The sequence below is a fragment of the Chanos chanos genome, chromosome 12 (assembly GCF_902362185.1).
Source record: "Chanos chanos chromosome 12, fChaCha1.1, whole genome shotgun sequence".
Taxonomy (NCBI): Eukaryota; Metazoa; Chordata; class Actinopteri; order Gonorynchiformes; family Chanidae; genus Chanos; species Chanos chanos.
Window position 1 is genome coordinate 10,454,975 of NC_044506.1, and position 18,122 is coordinate 10,473,096.

An 18,122-nucleotide genomic window follows, 5' to 3' on the forward strand; every position below is an offset into this window, starting at 1 on the left:
GGGACGTGACTTTGACAGACAAAGTGATTGGGAAGAAACAGCTTGTTTGCAGGTGAAGCAGGAGGTTTCAGGCTCATAAGAAAAAACAACATTCCCCTTACAGTTGATGACTCACGTTTGACCGGACTCAGGCAGCCAAGAGAGATTTTTTGGGAAGTTACCAGGTAAGGCTAGGAGCTGTGGGACGGTTAACAGGTGCAGGGGCCAAGGCAAACAAACCATCCAAAGTGTAAGGACGGTTTAGAGGGAGAGAGAGAGAGAGAGAAGGAGAGGGAGAGAGAGAGAGAGAGAGAATGAGAGAGAGGGAGAGGGGGAGAGAGAGAGAGAGAGAGAGAGAGAGAGAGAGAGAGAGAGGGGAGAAAACAAGGAAGTGGGGGACACAGGGGAAGGAGAATGCAATAGGTTGTGGTAGGGTTATCTAACCAGTAAACATCCCAGACCAGAGACGGTTACTGGTTGATTTGCCTGTTAATCTTTGGTTTACAACAATGCCTCATAATCTCTATTGAAACGGCTGCTGTATACAGGCTTGTGAGCATGCTTGCATGATTGTACCATTTGACAAATGCTGGATTAGCCTACTTTATCAGTTTCCCTCCTCTCTCTCCCCTACAAATACACACTCCCTTACCACCTGTATCATTAAGCACACCTTGTGTTTTCTCTCTCCTTCTATTGTCAGAGCTAAGCCTCGACAACGCTGCTGACAGATATATTTTTAACTGTTTAAACTCTCTGTAGCCTGTGTCCCAGTTATGGAAAATTAAGTGTGCAACTGTTTCTGAGCATCCTGAAGTCCAACCACCAATCACTCATGGTCAGACTAACAATACTGTGCTTTCTTTCAATAACTCCTTCACTTTTTTCATTTACTAAAGTGAAAATTTACCTTAGGGCTACCTCTCACACAGATTCAGCGTTCAACCTAAAACTGCCTTCAGCTCTGTGTCTGATAAATGCATCCTTCAAAACCAACTGATACCCACTACAAAGTTGATGATAGAATGTGCTCACAGGAACAAATGCAAAAAAAAAAAAAAAAAAAAAAGAAATGAAAAAGAAAAAATGCAAATGGTAACTTTCAAGAAACGAGCCCATTTCCTTAACCTGCTGGAAAGCCCTCCAGACAACCCAGCATGACATAAGTAGATTTTGTGTGTGTGTGTGTGTGTGTGTGTGTATGGAGGGGGTTTCGCGTGACAAAACCCCCCCCAGGCGTCTAACCCAAAGGAACTGATATTGCAGAGAGGAAGAGGCACAGCTTAAGGTGATGCAGAAAAAAAGAGATTACTCATTAACCACAAAGACATTTTCAGACTAACCTAAAACACACACATAGACATACTCACAGACACAAACAGGCACAACTCCATGGAGAAGTGTGTTTTACACTGAGTTTGAATAAAATCGAGCCATGAACAGTTGTCATTGTGCAGTTTAACACATTAAGATTTTTATTCAAATAAATACAACACTAATGTAAAAAGTGTGTATTGTGCAAACTTAAAACATAACCCTTTTAAATTCATAAAAATGTGAAAACTAGGCAGTCTAGTTTCTAATTGCAGCCGCAAACATTCAGCCAGAAACATTACAGAAACTATGAGCAAGTTCTTTGTTACTTGGCGAGGGTGTGTGTGTGTATCCAAGGGGGGAGAAACAGCTGTTCTGCATGTTCTCAGAGTTCTTTAGGGCCTGGAGTTTCTTTAAGTTACATAACCGGGAATGTAAGGTGGGCCCGAAAGCTTGTGTAAGGAGACTTGAGAAAGCCTGCAGGTCAGACACAGCTGCGGCGCACAAAGAGTTAACTCCGGCAAACTGGATCGGTAGCCCCACCTCCCCGCTCATTTGCATGCAAGGCATTTGGCGGGAAAGCCACCGCTCCTCTCTCTTTGTGTGGAGGCCCCTCCCCCAAGCCTGCTCCAATGGCGGGAAAAACAGCGCGCTAAACTGCAGCAAGAGTGCAGTAGCCTGGCGCTGGCCACTCCCTCCCCCCCGTCTCCCACGGCGAACAGCTGCCAGCCGGCTCCACCGTCCCCAAGCAACCAGCAGAAACATTAACAGAGACAAACACACACAGTCACTCTTATAAGAATCAGGATGCACTCGTAAGAATACAGAAATACATAACGAGAACACACACACACACAGACAAACACACACACACACACACTCACTCACTCTCACACCGACACACAAATAAGGAGACTTGCTGACTCTGGAGAGGGAGGGGCTGGAGTGACGAGGGGGGGGAGCCGCCCCAGGTTTTGGCGCGAGATAGCCAGACGGAGAGATAGATGACCATATAGACTGAGCAGAGAGGAGAGGAGGAGAGGGGGGGGGGGCAGACAATGAAGGTTCTGCAGAGCTGTTATCTAAGATGCTGTGAGCACGCTGCACTTACAACAAAGCGACGTTAACAATACAACAGGCACAAAACACTTAGCAAACACTTAACACTTGCCTTAAAAAACAGTGTGTTCAAATAAAGGACACTACACACATTTCCTACAATAAACTTCCATAAATCATTTCCTTCATGCAAACAAGCAACTGAACTTAGTGAACCGGCCAGCCTTCTCCCAGGGATAAAGTGTTTTCTACAGAGTGACAGAGGGAGAGAGAGGGAGAGGGAGAGAGAGAGAGAGAGAGGGAGGGAGGGAGAGGGAGAGAGAGAGAGAGAGAGAGAGAGATCTTTTATAAATAGCCTGGCTGTGGTATGAAGTGAATGCAAGTTGAGCAGTGAGTGCTGAGGCTGTACAGTAGAGCTAGAGCAGAGGGAAAAAGACTGGATTCTCTCTCTCTCTCTCTCTCTCTCTCTCCACTCTGTTTCCCACAGCTCCCTGTCTGGGCCCCAGGGCCAATCATTAAAGAGCTACTCCACCCACCGCACCTGCCTTACCTCATCCATCAGTTATTCAATACCAACACACACACACACACCTCAATCCCTAAGTCTCTTCTACCCTTCCCCCATCCATAACGCCCTGCTTTCATTCTAATGATCCTTTTCTAACATTACCCAAACTTTACCACCATACCATACAAGTACATCCATATCTATCTGTCTATTATACACACATATAAATATAAAAATGTTTTTATGCTTTCTCTCAACCAGTGCTTAGCGCTCACAGTGCAGAATGACTTCATCTGGAGAACAGGTACTCCTCCACTCTGCCTGTCCATCACAAAGAACAATAGAGACCAATGTAGGTCAAATCCTGTTAGGTACGCCAAACGCTGAGACCTGAGTGAGACCAGGGCTCAGTTAGTCTCTCACTCTCTGCATCCACATACTACATATATACTCTGCCACAGAATGAATAAACCCAGGGGAAAATGGGTGAACTCCAGAACTCGGATTAAATTAAGGGGGGTTGGGGGTGTGGGGGGGGGTGTGTGTGTGAGGGGGGGGGGGGATACTGAATGTGAAAGAGGGGGTCTCCCATACCAAGCGCCTTCTTGCTGCCCCACTTCCTGTCCCTGGGAAAGGGTTTAGTGGGCCGTTGTAAAAACAGGAAGATGTGGTGGAGAGGTGAGGAGCGTCAGAACAAGCAAAGCAACAGGGGGGGGGAAAGGAAAAGAGAGAGAGAGAGAGAGAGAAAAAAAACCCCAGCACGGCCCCCGTGTTACATAACAAGGCAGGAAATCTGCAGCAATGAAACACTCTCCCTGCCATAGAAACACACACACACACACATCCTGGATCTCCATGCTCATACACACACTCATGTGTGTTGGAACACTAAATAACACCAAACACACATACATGCACACACTCCCATGCAACTTAACGTGTGCAAGTAAAAATACATTTACAGGATATGACATGAACTAACAGTCTTAAAGCTGTGCAAACACACACCCTAAAACACTTTGACTCAGTGAAAGACACAAAACACACACACACAAAAAAAAACCAACAACGAAGAGGCCAACTGTATTAAGTTTCACTTTCTCATCTTCACACGTATACACACACTCACACTCACACACACACTAATACCCTTACTGTGAGGTCAGGAGCTCAGACATATCCTGAGGGTCTTTCATTTTTTCAGGAGTTTGTGTCTGTGTCAGTGACACGCTGTCAAGCATGGAGACTTAAGCTGCATATTGACTCCTGTCTACAGTAGTCTCAGCAGTCTGCACTGCTCCATCACATCCACCACCATTTACTGCTTTACATAATACTGACAGAATAGCAGAACAGCAATATGAACACGGTCAACAAACACCAGAGTAAGTTCTTACAAACAAATCTAAACCCCTATCATTTCTAATCAGCTCACTTACATCACCCTTCCACATTAGCACCAGATTCAGTCTAAACGAGCACGCCGTGGCGTTGTAAACAGTGTAAATTTAAACCAGAGTGGAGTAGCTTATTAATCGTTTTTTCCCCCATTCTACTCCTGGAGATCTATAACTCCGCAACTTTTTCTTTGGTCTCTCTCTTTGCTCGAGCGCACCTGCTTCAAGCTAATTAAGGGCTTGATAATGAGCTGACGAGTTGAATCTGGCGTGTCAGAATGGGGAGAAAAAAGGAAAAAAAAAAGAAAAGAAAAAAGAAAAGCAGCGACACATATATGAACAACTGAGAAGTGCCCTGAAAGAGCAATCACCATCTCTCTCTCTCTCACCTGTATCTATTCACTCCACGTATGAACGTGTAGGATACTGAAACGGACGTTAACTACAAGTATCGAACTTTTTTTTTTAATGGTTGTGTGCGTTCCCATGGGGTGGGGGGGTGGGGGGGTGGGGCGGTGGGGGGGGGGGGTGTTAAGGAAAGTATGACTACAGCTTTTGCTTCTCATCCTTCTGATGTGGGAAGAGTCGCCCATCACCAGAAAGTAGGTCATTTATTCACATCCTGAGTCACTCTTTACTGTTACATCTCATGCTAGTCATAAGAAAAAGGAAAGCGGTGGAGAGATAGAGAGAGAGAGAGAAGAAAAAAAAAGTGCACATCAGTGTGTACACATCAAGTCTATCACTGTGTGTATATATATATATATATATATGAGATGGAAATGTCTAATGCTAAGCCAGCTGGCACAGTGAGAGTAAAAGAGAAGAAAAAACGCTGTTGCATCCTGTTGAACATGCCTCACTTCTGTTTTCAATCACTAGTATATTTCACAGGTGTTTGCTTCACAGAGGTTGTTGGAAAACAGCTCTCCAGTACGCCGTTCTCATTAGCTAGATCTACAATCTTTTCCGCCGCTCCAACAATACTGCCCGACACAGAGAGAGAGAAAACAGAGGTCGAGGGACGGAGGAGGGAAAGAGTTTATGCTCCTCACAGGTGTTATTAAAGCATTGTGTTTGCAAAGAAAAAAAAAAAAAAAGCTGTTACATAAAAGTGTTTTTTCCCCTCTCTCTCTAACAGTGTCCCCTCTCTTCCTCAGTTACGATCAGCATACTGCAGCACCACACACACACACACACACACACACACTCCCCCTCTCAAACAGGGTGTGGTGTTAGTTCTTGGGAAGCCAGTTAGCCGTTGCTCTGTGGCTACAATCAGGGTTATGCAAATAGGAGCTGTGTTCAGTCAGTGATTAGGCCATGCAAACATACATGGGTTTTTTTTTTTGACAATAGCTGCTGGGACTCCAGTAGACAGATACAGGCCAGGAAACAGAGCCGTCGTATATCTGTCGCTCGCTACTGTCTGAGAGTCACGCGCCAAACCGGATGCCTGGGCCAGACTCCTGTCCAGGGCTGGAGCGACGATAGTGCACAACACGCCTGAGAATGTCTGACAAACAAGAACCATGACACAGCTTTGCTCCTGACAGGGTTGTGTGCGTGCGTGCGTGCGTGTGTGTGTTTTGGGTGGGGGGGGGGGGGCATGAGGACAAAAGTATGTGTTATTCAAACAGAGAGAGAGAGAGAGAGAGAGAGAGGGACAAAGTGTCATAAACAAAATGGAAAACTGTGAGCGTGACAGCAGAAAGAGCAAGAACATGATGCTCTGGAGACATGCTTGGGATAGGCCACTGCTGGAGCCCAAGGTGCTGTTTAATAGCTGATGACGTTGGAAGTTGGAAGAGAATAAAGGTGTAGCAAAAGAATCGTGAGACGTGAGATACGTGAGATTTTTGTGTGAAAGTGTGTGTGTGTTGTGGGTCATGTCAGTCTGGGGCTCTACAAAAAAAAAAAACAAAAAAAAACTTTCTGTTCTGCTGTGGAGGGCAACTCTCAAGCAAATGTGACTTCAGCACAACAGAACAGGAATGAAAATCACATTTCAGAACCACGATAACTTCTTCCTTTCCTAAGAACTGATATTTTTAGAAAGAAATTCACGGAATTCAGGCTCTGCATTTTATCCGCGCTCGTACTTACTCACCAAGTGATGTATTGTGATTTTCTACTAAAGGAAAGGCAAGAAACAAATTTTTCTGACATTATTAGTCAGTGACTGATTTTAACGACGAAAAGATTGTTGCATGGGTCAGCCTTCTCTACTCCGATACAATACCAGAGTTCAGATAGCAATATAAAACATTGGTCTACTCAGCCCAAGGGCAGGGCAGAGGGACCTGAGGTCGAGCCAGGCCAGAGCGCAGCGAGGGTAGGCTGGCGTCCAAATCAAACAGGGGAAACGCACGAGCCACTTATGGTTCCAGCCCCCTCCTCATACACATAAAGGAAAACGAGATGGTGTGAATCACACACTGCAGAGGTTTCAATAACTGCGCGTGTGGTGTAGACTGAAGACAAGTGCATCAAACACACACTTTTTTTTTTTTTTAGGGGGGAGGGCTATGGGAAAGGAGGAATGGATTAGTGAATTGCAGAGATGTCAATGAGGATCAAAGCATTTTTTCCAGCATATTCCACCACGTACCACAGAACTCTGTGTGCCTGATGCTGAAAAGGTTTAGCTTCTGTTGTGTAACGTTGCTGTTTTGTTCAATTCTGCTGAAGTTTCCACACTTAGACAACACTCTACAACATAAACACTTGTCCCTGACGGAAAACCCCACCATCCAGTCCGAGAGTCAAAACAAAGACAGTAAGAAAAGTACAATAGACATTTTAAGGAGACTAAACAAATGAATTTATTGCTGCCAGGAATTTTGGTTAGCACAGTGGAGAATTCCAAGAATTCTGCTCTCGTGGTTTCTAATACTCACAAACAGTCAACCTGACCTTCGTGTACGATTGCAAAAATTCAGTTACTAAACTGCTGTGTGCGCGCGTGAGTGTGTGTGTGTGTCCCATTGTTCACATCTACATTGTTTCTCCGGTCAACTCCAAAAATCTGGTGTCTCAATGTCTCAAAGAAGAACTGAGTGAGATAATGTCTCATCTGTATGTCCAAACATAAACTTTGTTTAAAAAGACAAAGATGACAGTAGTGCTAAAATCCTTCAGTAACACACACACACACCGATAAGAAACCGTTATCTGGTACAGACAGACTGTCTTAACAACAGCCACCCCGTCTACTCTTTTCTATGAATCTAACTAAAACATTGCCTTCACCACACAATCTATTGTTTCCCCACACACAGCAACCAGCAGCTCAGTAAAAACTTCTAAAAATCTCATAAATGTTGACGAACTCCCCCCTCCAAAAAAACCCCCTGCTGGAAATAATTTAAGCACCATTTCCTCACGAATACAATCAAAAAACAAATGAAAGACAATAATTCATGACTATCTATGCTTGTAGCAGTATCAAAAAGGTTCTCTGAAATGTTCAGCAAAGAAATGTTCCTTTGGTTTATGAGTACGTTACAAGAGGTGTCTGTGTTATTGCTGTTTCGCCAGTCATAAAATAGGATGTGGTCTATACAGTTGCACTGGTGGTGTGTGGTAAAGTCATTTTGTTTATACTCATGGTTGTGTTGCATGAGGTTCGTGCCTGGGCGTCTGTGTGCGTGTATATTAGCCTGGCTCTGTCTCGACGGTAGCAGATGGCTGGGTGTTTTGTCTAATGGGATTAGGATTATCTGGAGATTTGACAGGCGAGTTTAAGAGCCATTGCTTGGGCCTAGGAGACCTTTCCTGTCTTCTCTTAAACCCCACTCTTCTCCTCAGACGAGAGAGAGAGAGAGAGAGAGAGAGAGAGAGAGAGAGAGAGAGAGAGAGAGAGAGAGAGAGAGACTTAACGGGAACGCTGCAGAAAACTTGACCGAGTTTCACCCATGCTTAAACCGGCTGACCTCAACTCAAATCGTCTCCCGCAATCACGATCTTTCACTGGAAAACGTCTGAAACTGCGCTACATTCCGACATTCGTGGAGCACCGAACACCTGTAAGATATCAAAAATACGTTTAAGACGTAACAAACGAGAAAGAAATGTTTACACTAACAGAATCATGTGGCCCGGCCGTTATGTAATTCTTACATCATTTCAATATTTGAACAGTTCAGATCCTCTCTATACATCACCTATTTATATCCATGCGGTGAAGACGTCCTACTTTCGTTCGTCTGAGTTTCAGTACAAATATCCGTTGGAGTGTCGAAATGTGTCTAGTAATGAGGCACTCTAGTCCGCGTAAGGGTTAGATGACTTCACACAGACTAGTTTAATGACTGGTTAAGGATGGAGGAGGATAAGGAACTCTTAGTGTTGACTGTTAACAGCTCAAGACAAATCAGGAACAAATGCTGCAGCACTATTTCAACATATCCATTTATATAGTACACACCATCGGCACATCGGCAAGCCTCTGAACTCCTCAGAAATAGCTAAACGGGAGACAAATTACTCTTACGAACAAACTGTGTCAGCAATACAAATATAAAATACACACACACAATTATGACACATACACCCCCAAAAGACACTTATTTCTCTGTCCGCTAACACCGGGTTTTCGAGGCAGAGGGGTACGCAAAAACGTTTGCTTCTTGGTGTGACGTTATGATTGTGTTGACAAGCGATTCTCTAGCGCCAGGGTCTTCTGAACAAGCGCCGGATAAAGCGAAAAATCACGACGTAGCACGCACTAATCAGCCTTGTGACTGCCTACTAGCATGACCCAATTCTCTACTTCTAAGAGCGGGTAAACTTATGTCATTAAAGCACTCTGGCATGCTTTCCCCATTATCACAGGCATGATTCAGCACAGCGAGGGAGCGCGCGCCAAAGCCAAGCAGCTCCTGAGAGGCTCATCGACAAAGCACGAGGTAAACAAATGCACTTTCATAACAAGCAGACCCGAAAAAGGACGCTTAACAAAAACAAACCAAAATGCGGAGCAGTCATTGGTCCACTGACATAATTTCTCAGTCAACGCTTGCCATTCTAAGGAGAAATAAAGTCAGCGCGGTATCACGATTTTTGCATTACGTAAATGATCTCGTAACTAAACAGCAGACAAATCCTTTTGTGGGAGTCACAGTCAGTTTAAAATGAAGGCTGTAGAATGAGACGTAATTATGGATCTTTTTTTTTTTTTATAAAACAGAACAATACAAAATCAGATTTTGTCAGTGACTTACATCATGTTATAAACACTTGTTCCAACAAAACAGGTCAATGACATAAGGGCAAAGATCCCGTTTTTTTCCTACAGTACTCATCCACTTCATGTATGCCCTTGTTTGTGCCCTGTGTTAAGATTTGAATGTTATCTGTTCAGAGGAAGCTCAGCTGACTTCCTGTCATGCTTTGGACTCCTAGTGATGTCAAACAGATGAGTATGTATACAACAGCTGTAAAAATATATATAAAATACAGGGAAGGGAGGTGTCATCTATCAGCACTGCTCTTGGAAGGATCACAAGCACTCTCTAAAAGCAGCTCTGACCCAGATCAGTGCAAATGTAGAGCAGCCACTTAAATACATGCAGACTCACACAGATGTAAACACACTCCCTTCCAGCTATTGTGTGACTGATGTAAATTTAGAGCAAGACAGGGTTAGAGAGAGCTGAGGAGGTTATGTATGCATGTTGCAAACTGCCACTCAAAGTCCAGGTCTGAGCCAGAGCATTAATGAGAGGAAGAAGAGCAAGTGTGTGTGTGTGAGAGAGAGAGAGAGAGAGAGAGAGAGAGAGAGAGAGAGAAAAGAAAGAGGGGAACAGAGGGGAGAGTAAGTGAAAGTTAAGGCAGTTTGATGACAGGAGCTGATGAGCAGCTGTTCCTGTGTTGAGAAATGGCAGCACAAACAAGTCAAGTGATTGTTGCGATCATATTACAACTGAAGGACAATACGATGAAGGTAAAAGGTTTAATTAAACCAAAACTGAATAGAACTGGTGCATCTACGAGACAGGCAAGCCTTATTGCATAAGGGAGCATTTGATTTGCATAATCAAATAAATCCTGTTATTAGAATAACGACGAACCTCATCATTTACACTATGCATCCAACTCCAGGTAATAAAACACAAAACAAATGCAGTTCTAAAGTCTTCAGGTCCTGAAAACAGACAACTGCAAAGGCACAAAGATCAATCCTCCTTGAGAAAAAAAAACTATACTTCTGTTCACTGAGCATCACTACAGTCACTGAATCACAGCTTCTTGTCTTTGTAGAGCGCTGAGCAAAACAAAATCCTCAGTCTCCGGGTCCAGTTGCAAAAATACATCCACATCCAGCGAAAAGGAAAACTGTTGACGGTCTGGTTTAAAGCCGACGGGTGGCAATTTGTTTGTCCAAATCTGGTTTATCATTAATCCAGCAGTTAGATTAAATGAGTAGATACTATTTCAGAGAGAAGGCATTATTTCAGTTCCCCATTAGCTATACGGAATATCACATGTGTTATTTGCATATCCGCGTCTTGTGGATTCGTGGAATCTGAGAGAACATTTTTTCCAAACTGCACAGCAGCTGAATAGACCCTGTTTTTCAGACTGGCTCAGGATTCTAGAACGAAACAGAGCAGCTGACTGGTCCCTAACTTAATTCATTATAATTTTTTTTATCTGTAGTGATACAATGATCTGTACTATCAATGTAAAATCAAAATGTCAATGCCAGAGCCTAGTGCAAATGATCTTTTAAAGACGTGCCATGATGACACATCACTATCGGACACTGACAGGACAAATCCTTTGGCTTATTGCAAATCTTAAAAATACAGGCATCAGATCATGTTTCAGTTCATGGTTACTGTCCCTTTGTTCTTGGCTCCATGTAGGCCATGTCAAAGCCAGGAGCTAGTGTTATGCATCTTGCCCATCATCTGAGGCACTCTGGTCAGGCAGTGATAATGTTGTGTTGTCCTGGTGATGCTTCAAGGCCTCCTCTGCTTTCCTCTTCTTTCGTATGTGATGCAGGTGGTTTTTCGACTTGAGATGTGCTGGAGACAGAGAGAAGGATGTTATTTTAGTCAGACATGCTAAGTGAAATGATTGGCCAGGGTGAAATAAACAGGACAGCCCACCTGTCCACTCCAGGTCACCGATGATGACTTTATCACACAGCTCACAAGTGTGACGGGTCCGCTTGTTACGAAACCCCGCCCCCTCCAATCTGATTGGCTCTTGAGATGGCGGTTTTCCCTGGGACAGTGTCAAATAAGGGTAAGATATGATGAGCTTCCCTCCGTGACATAGCCACTTTAGCAGCTTCCAAAGCTATTATGGTGAAGGTAAGCATCGTATTGTTCTTGACTGGCATACAATGACAAGTTTAAGGTACTGTTCAAAGATCAAAATAAAATAAAAATCCCGCGTACACAAAAAATGGCCCTTTTCAACCTTTCAGTTAGCACGACAAATGACGCTGCCAGTTGCGAGCGCACAGTAAAAGACACCATCCAGAACATTCTCGTGAGAAACGAGTATTGCTTTTAGAGACTGCACAACTGCATCCGTCTTTAATACAGTATTGCCCCTTAAGCTGTTAATAAAAGACAGTGTTTACTTGCAAAGATAAAGACTGTTCTTTCACAATTTTACAGCTGCACATACATCAGAGTATAGTGAGAGACAAAAAAAACAACAACCAAAAACAAACCTTTTGCAGACAGCCAAGTATCTCTAGGGCAGGAGTGAGTACCGTCTTCTCCCAACTTGAAACGTCTGTCACGTCTAGGCCGTAAACAACGGGAACGTTGGCTCCAGGTCCTGATGGATAGCACAAAGAACACAGTGAGAATATGAAGAGCGTTTGTGTGGGTGTTAGAAGGCCAAGGTCTAAACTTGTGCGCGAGGGTGCGGCCGACAGACGTTAAAAGCAAAACCGCTGTTAGCGGGGAAAACATCAGCACACCCATGGCGATGTGTTCGACGTAAGCGTTTTGTAACAACGAGAACCGCAGCCGGCTCCCGACGTGAAACAGAGACGGCCATTACGGATCTAATTAGAGACGCCGATCCAGTCGCCGTTACGGTTTTTGTTAAGGGCTCGATTAAATAACTCTTAAAAAAAAAAAAAAGTGCTTTAACACCAGCCCTGGTATTTTTTTTGTTTTTTTTCAGTACATAATGGTAAAGGCAGAACGTACAATATTGTCTGTGTAAAATCTAAAGCTGTTGTAGCGTGTGAGCTGTGTAATGCTGTGTGGACAGGGCCAGGAGCGGAGCGGAGCTGCTGACTCACAGTGGCTCAGTAATCTCTTTGAGTATTCTGACTGAGTCAGCAGTAGCGGGACCGTCTGCCCGCAGCAAGCTCCATTGCTCTTATTGATCCACTAACAATAAAGGAGATGCACGCGCGAACGTCCAGAGCGGAAAGCCAGACTGAAACACAGGTGTATCCGGACGGACGCCGCCGAACAGACGCGGGCCAACCGGCCAAAGCATATGACGGCGACGTCTTTTGTTTTCCGAAGGCGGGCTAACGTGATTTGTTTTTTATGGAGAGAATTTGTAGTTATTAAACTGGGGGTCGTGCCCTTGGGTCGAAGTAACCCTTTCAGAAGGCAATAAAGAGCTTCTGTTTACTCCCTGCCCTTTACAACAGGACTACAGTTATCTCCCTGTACTCGAAAAAGTTATTAGCCTAAAAAACAATATCTTCACTAGTCTCTTCATGCCTGCCAAAAATCTTCCCTCCCTCCTTGTGATAATCCTATTAAGTACAACTGCTCCAATTGGTCAAATCATTTATTATTTAATCTTCTCCAAACACAGTGTGAAGTGAAAAGAAGAGAATTCTAACAGCTCATATCAGCTGCTGTGTACTGTAACTAGCCTTAGTTATCACAGTATAAAGCTACTCGATAAGAACACAAGCCATATCTCTTCACATTGTAGACGGTCTAAAGGGGATCAGGACTATTTTAAAGTGGATCAGGATTATTATTAAAAAACACCACTTTTTTAATGAAGGTAAAGTGAATTCTCTCTTTGAGTGCAGCCTCTCTGGTAATACGGGTTTCAACAAAGGGCAGGAACCAGATTTAAAGAGTTACAGATGCAGTGTTACTACACAATGGGGTGTCTGAAGAAGAGTTGTTCATCAAAGTATTACTCATCATATTTATACGATTCCTTGTTAAAAAATTAAGATTAACCATAGAGGTCAACAAAGTCTCTTACACTATACCAAACACATTGTTGTTATGAACCAAAACCTCAATAGGCCATCTGTTACAGATAATCACAGATAAGAAAAAAAAAAAAATCAGCAAGTCAAATCATCTGAAAATCAGAGGTAACAATATAAAGCAACGTCTGTCAAGGCAGATCCCGCCTCCAAAAAGTATGCCACAGAAAAGAAGACCAAAAAAAAAAAAAAAAAAAAAAAAGTGGTGAACCTGTGCGTTGGTGATGAAATCTATGCAAATCTTTTGGAACATCACCCCAACACACCTCTCAAAGCTGGCGGGAAGTCCGCGGGCGATCAGGAGGCAAGTGTGTTTTAGGGGGAGCAGAGCTTCGAAATTAATAAACAGATGCCCGGAACTCATAAATGAAAAAGAGGCCTGATAATGAACAAATGTGATAGGGATGTCACAAAACCCTCAAACGCTGAATTTTCCTGCTGCAGGGCTTTGTTTACAGAACTGGTTGTGCTTTAACCAGAGGACAACTCTTCATTTTAAACAAATTCTTACAAATATGAGAAGTCACAAGATTCACATGCAAATTTCTATGCAAAAATTAATTCCCATCATGGAATCTTAACCTCAGGGAAACCAGCTGAAGTTTGAACTTGACCTAGTAAACACAACGGTTACTTTAGACAACAGTGGCTAAATGCCATATAAAATATACCAAAGATAAAGGAATGCGCTCTTACTTCTCAGTTTAAGCAAATAGTTCCTTCTTGTTCAGTTTTTGTTTACTTTGGGCATATACAGATGGCATATACAGAAAGGTGGAAAGCAGAACTTTCTTTTAAATATCTTTCTAATTCAAACTTAAACATACACACAAACACACACACACACACAACAAACCACCTGGCCTCTCTAAAACATGTCACGCCTTCATGTGACCCCTGTTTTTCTCTTGCCAGCCTCCATGTTTAATCAAAGACCAGACTTCTCTATTCAGCTCCTGTTCTCTAATTGTCTCCTTTTACACTCTTCAGACAAGCAGGTGGGCAGGTGGGCGAACACAACAGCACCTGGTGTACCTGTGCCATGTGTGGAGTGGGACAGCTCTTCTCTTTCACCTCTCTTTTCTTCCACTTTCTTTTCACCTTCACTCCTTCTATGGGACATTAAGGTCCCGAGCGGAGGGATGGGGTGACGGCCCATCCTTGAGGGGCTGACAGATGCTGGATGGGTCTGTCTCTCCTTTGCTCCAAATCTCAGTGAAATCTAAGTCAAATAATCCTCCCGCCCCGTGAATAGTCAAAAGAGCACGAGAGGAGGGTAAAGAACAAGTCTTTCTGACCGCAGGCATCTAAAGTGTCCTCCACAAAAAGGTCGGGCCACTCCACAGAGCCTGCGGCAAGCAGACCAGCGGCTGCACCCCCCCCCCCCCCCCCCCCCCCCTTTACCTCAGAGACCTCTGTTAACCAACTGCCACCGGCTTAGATCTTTTCCACACTGATGGAGCCATAACAAAGCACAATGCTGGTACACCTGCTGGTGCTTGTGTTTAAAAAAAAAAAAAAAGAGTCACTGAGTGTGTGTGTGTGTGTATGCAAGCCCACATTTCCATACAGCGCACCTGTCGCATAGCTCACAGCTGCTCTTCATTACTGTACACCCTCTCACCCAAGAGTGTGTGTGTGTGTGCCTGTGTGTGCGTGCCTGTGTGTGTGCGTGTGTGCGTGCGTGTGTGCGTGTGTCTGTGCGTGTCTGTGTGTGTGTGTGTGCGTGTGTGTCTGTGTGTGTGCGTGCTGCAGGGCTGCTTGGTCAAGCTCCACACGGCACCTCTACAGCTGTCTCTTGTCTCTGTCGCCCTCACATCCTTCACTTACTTAAAGAAAAAAAAAACCAAAAACTTGTGGCTCCCAATGGAAAACATACTGTCTCCTCATACACAGGCTCATTAAACACAGAGCAATAATCAAGCCAGCCAGCCAAAAATACACTCACACACACAGACAGGCAGCTGACTGAGCACCCCTTTAAAAGCATACTAGATGCATCTCGTCCATAGGGTGTGCGCGAAGGAGTGCTATGTTTCTGGAGAGAAAGGAGTCAACGTGAGGTGTAAGGGGACACGACACGTCTGTGTGTTGTGCTTGACCGAAGCTGCACCTGTCGAGCATCCTTCTAAGGTTTCCTCCCTCAGCAGTCCATAAAAAGACAGGCGGACGTTATTTAACAATCAAGAGCCCCCCCCCCCCCCCCCCCCCCCCGCCCCACTCCTTTACTGGAGCTATCCTTATGGATATCCTGTGGGCGGTTGCCACAGCTACTGAGGCAACAGCTAATGAAAGGTCTTGTCTCAACATTAATACTGCCCAATCAGACGCCTGTCTGTCAGCACTACAGCTCAATAGGCAGTTTGACGCTGATGGGAGAAAACATTCGCCATCCACAGCAGATTTTTCACCTCCATTTCATCCGATTTGAATTGACTCGGGACTCCCCAGAGGCGAAAGGGGGGAGAAAACCCACCCCAAGCGCACATTCAGGCCTGCAGCGACACACACACACACACACACACACACACACACACACACACACTCACAGACAAACACACAAACCACAGAAACACACACAAACCACACACATAGCTGCCTCCGGTGGATTGAGGAGGAGCAAGGGCAAACGTCCAATTAGATTCAATAAATGACTGTAAAGTATAAAGTGCAACAGTTATCCTCAGACCAGTCAGCGAAAGCCATCCATTCAAAGTCACAAGCAAGGCATTCTGTGACCGCTTGGTCTTCATACAGGCAGCTGTGTATGGAGTCACATGGGGCCAGGCCTTAAGGCCTCAATAAACTGCCCTGTCCCATTGACACCCCCCACCCCACCCCCATCCTCAACCAAAAAGGGGGGGGGGGGGGGGGGGGACAACTCAATAGACTTACAGACAGTGACAGTTCAGAGAAAGAGGAGAAAAAAAAATTGTGTAACCATCATGCCCTGGTAAAATGTAACCCGGAGCGCAGGCATATGCGCAGACGTATGTGTCAACACACACACATATCACACCCAACTTGCAATCAAACACTAACAGACACGGAAGACACAACCCATGCAAAACTTCTGAGCTTTCTGTGTCTCTACTGGAGAGAGAGAGAGAGAGAGAGAGAGAGAGAGTGAGAGTGGGTAAGACAGAGAGAGAGAGCATGGGTGAGAGAGTGGGTAAGAAAGAGAGAGAGAGAGAGAGAATGCCACCCAGCCAGACTAGAATCCTCAAGGCAACTGATGCCTGGGGGATACAGAGATCAGGGAAGTCAGTCAGGTGTGGCCTTTTAACCAGTTGACAACAACATCTATTAACAACTGCGTTAACACTCAAGACACCAATGTTTAACTTAAAGAAGGTCTTTATCCAGTGCCATTTTTGGGTGTTCTCACCTAATTTGACTTTGGGGCTGCCGCTGATGTTAGTTTTCCGTGCAGGGAACAAAGGGAGAATGCAGGACCAAACATGTTTAATCTGAATGAGCCATTCAAGACCAAAATCTGTTCATTTGTTCTGGAAAATTCAAAAGAAGCTACAAACGGCTCCTTTCCAATGAACACAGATTTGTACATTGTGTAGTGATTAAATTTAGGGTGAAAGCTGATTTAGTACAAAATAAGAACTTTTTTGTAAAACAAAAAAGGATTAGGGCTAAAAGTACTGGAGTAAAAGCAAGATTTGGTGGAGCTGAACCTCAGGTGACTTTTTTTCCATTACCGTCGCAGATTAATCTGCCACAGCAACTACACACCCCTACAGGTCTGGAGGACCATGAGTCACAGCTAAGTGCGCATGACCCTGGATCTCCTTATTCCCAAAAGGCTCTGCTCTGGTCACCCGCCACCAGGCTGAATTCCAGGCAAGCGGCTAATGCCATGCGGATTAGACTAGTCAGCTGAGGGCCCCACGAGGCCTTGCGAGGAAAGGGGGGTGTGGAGGGGGGGTGGGGGTGTCCAAGGTGGGATAGTGAACTTGGAGACAGCGTCAGGAGCTTAGTCAAGCTAAAAGCAGGCCAAGAGTCCATCAAAGTAGGGAAGAAAGGAGGGAGAGGAAGGGAAAAAAAAAAGTAGGGAAAAGGTCTAATGAGGACAACACAGTACTGACCTACAATAGCACGGGCTTTTGCTGGACTATTGACCTTCTTGAAATAAAGTAACGGGTCACGCTAAGTGCTAGCTTATGACTCTGTGGCGCTTAGTACCGTACAGCGGAGCTAAGTGTGGACGAAAGAGGCGCGGTAGAGGTGGATTCCAAAAAGCTGCTGATGTAATTATGCTGAAGGGGTACTTAGTAAACTACTGTGTGGAGCCTGCCTTTTTTTTTTTTAGGTGCTGTCAGGAGGTCTTCATCAGACACTGAGGTCATGAGTGAAACCTTTTTAAAAAAGCGTGCTTTTCTATTTTAAGGTCGGCCGAGTGAGAAAATAACCGAGCGAAGTTCACGGACGATTTCTTCAAAGAAAGAAACCAAACTGTGGCGCGTTCTCCTTTACTTACTTTGAAAAGGGGGGAAAAAAAAAAGTCAAACCTTCAGGACCGCAGATGATGCTCTGTTTTGGCAGGCCCTTGTGAGGGGGGGGATCGCTTTACAAACGGGTTCTGCTCCCGCACAGGACCCCGGTCCATATGGCGTGAGGCAGACCT

At 44.6% G+C, this 18,122-nt stretch overlaps 1 protein-coding gene across 1 annotated transcript in view; it reads right to left on the bottom strand.

Moving 5' to 3' along the window:
- Positions 1-10,519: 10,519 nt before the first annotated feature.
- Positions 10,520-18,122, bottom strand: part of trit1 (tRNA isopentenyltransferase 1) — a 29,229-nt gene continuing 21,626 nt past the window's right edge. Inside the window, exons 9-11 of the mRNA XM_030789098.1 lie at positions 11,951-12,060; positions 11,376-11,493; positions 10,520-11,291 (exon numbers count right to left, since the gene is read on the bottom strand). Coding sequence (XP_030644958.1) covers positions 11,155-11,291; positions 11,376-11,493; positions 11,951-12,060 — 365 coding nt within the window. The 3' untranslated portion in view covers positions 10,520-11,154. The remainder of the gene's footprint in view (positions 11,292-11,375; positions 11,494-11,950; positions 12,061-18,122) is intronic.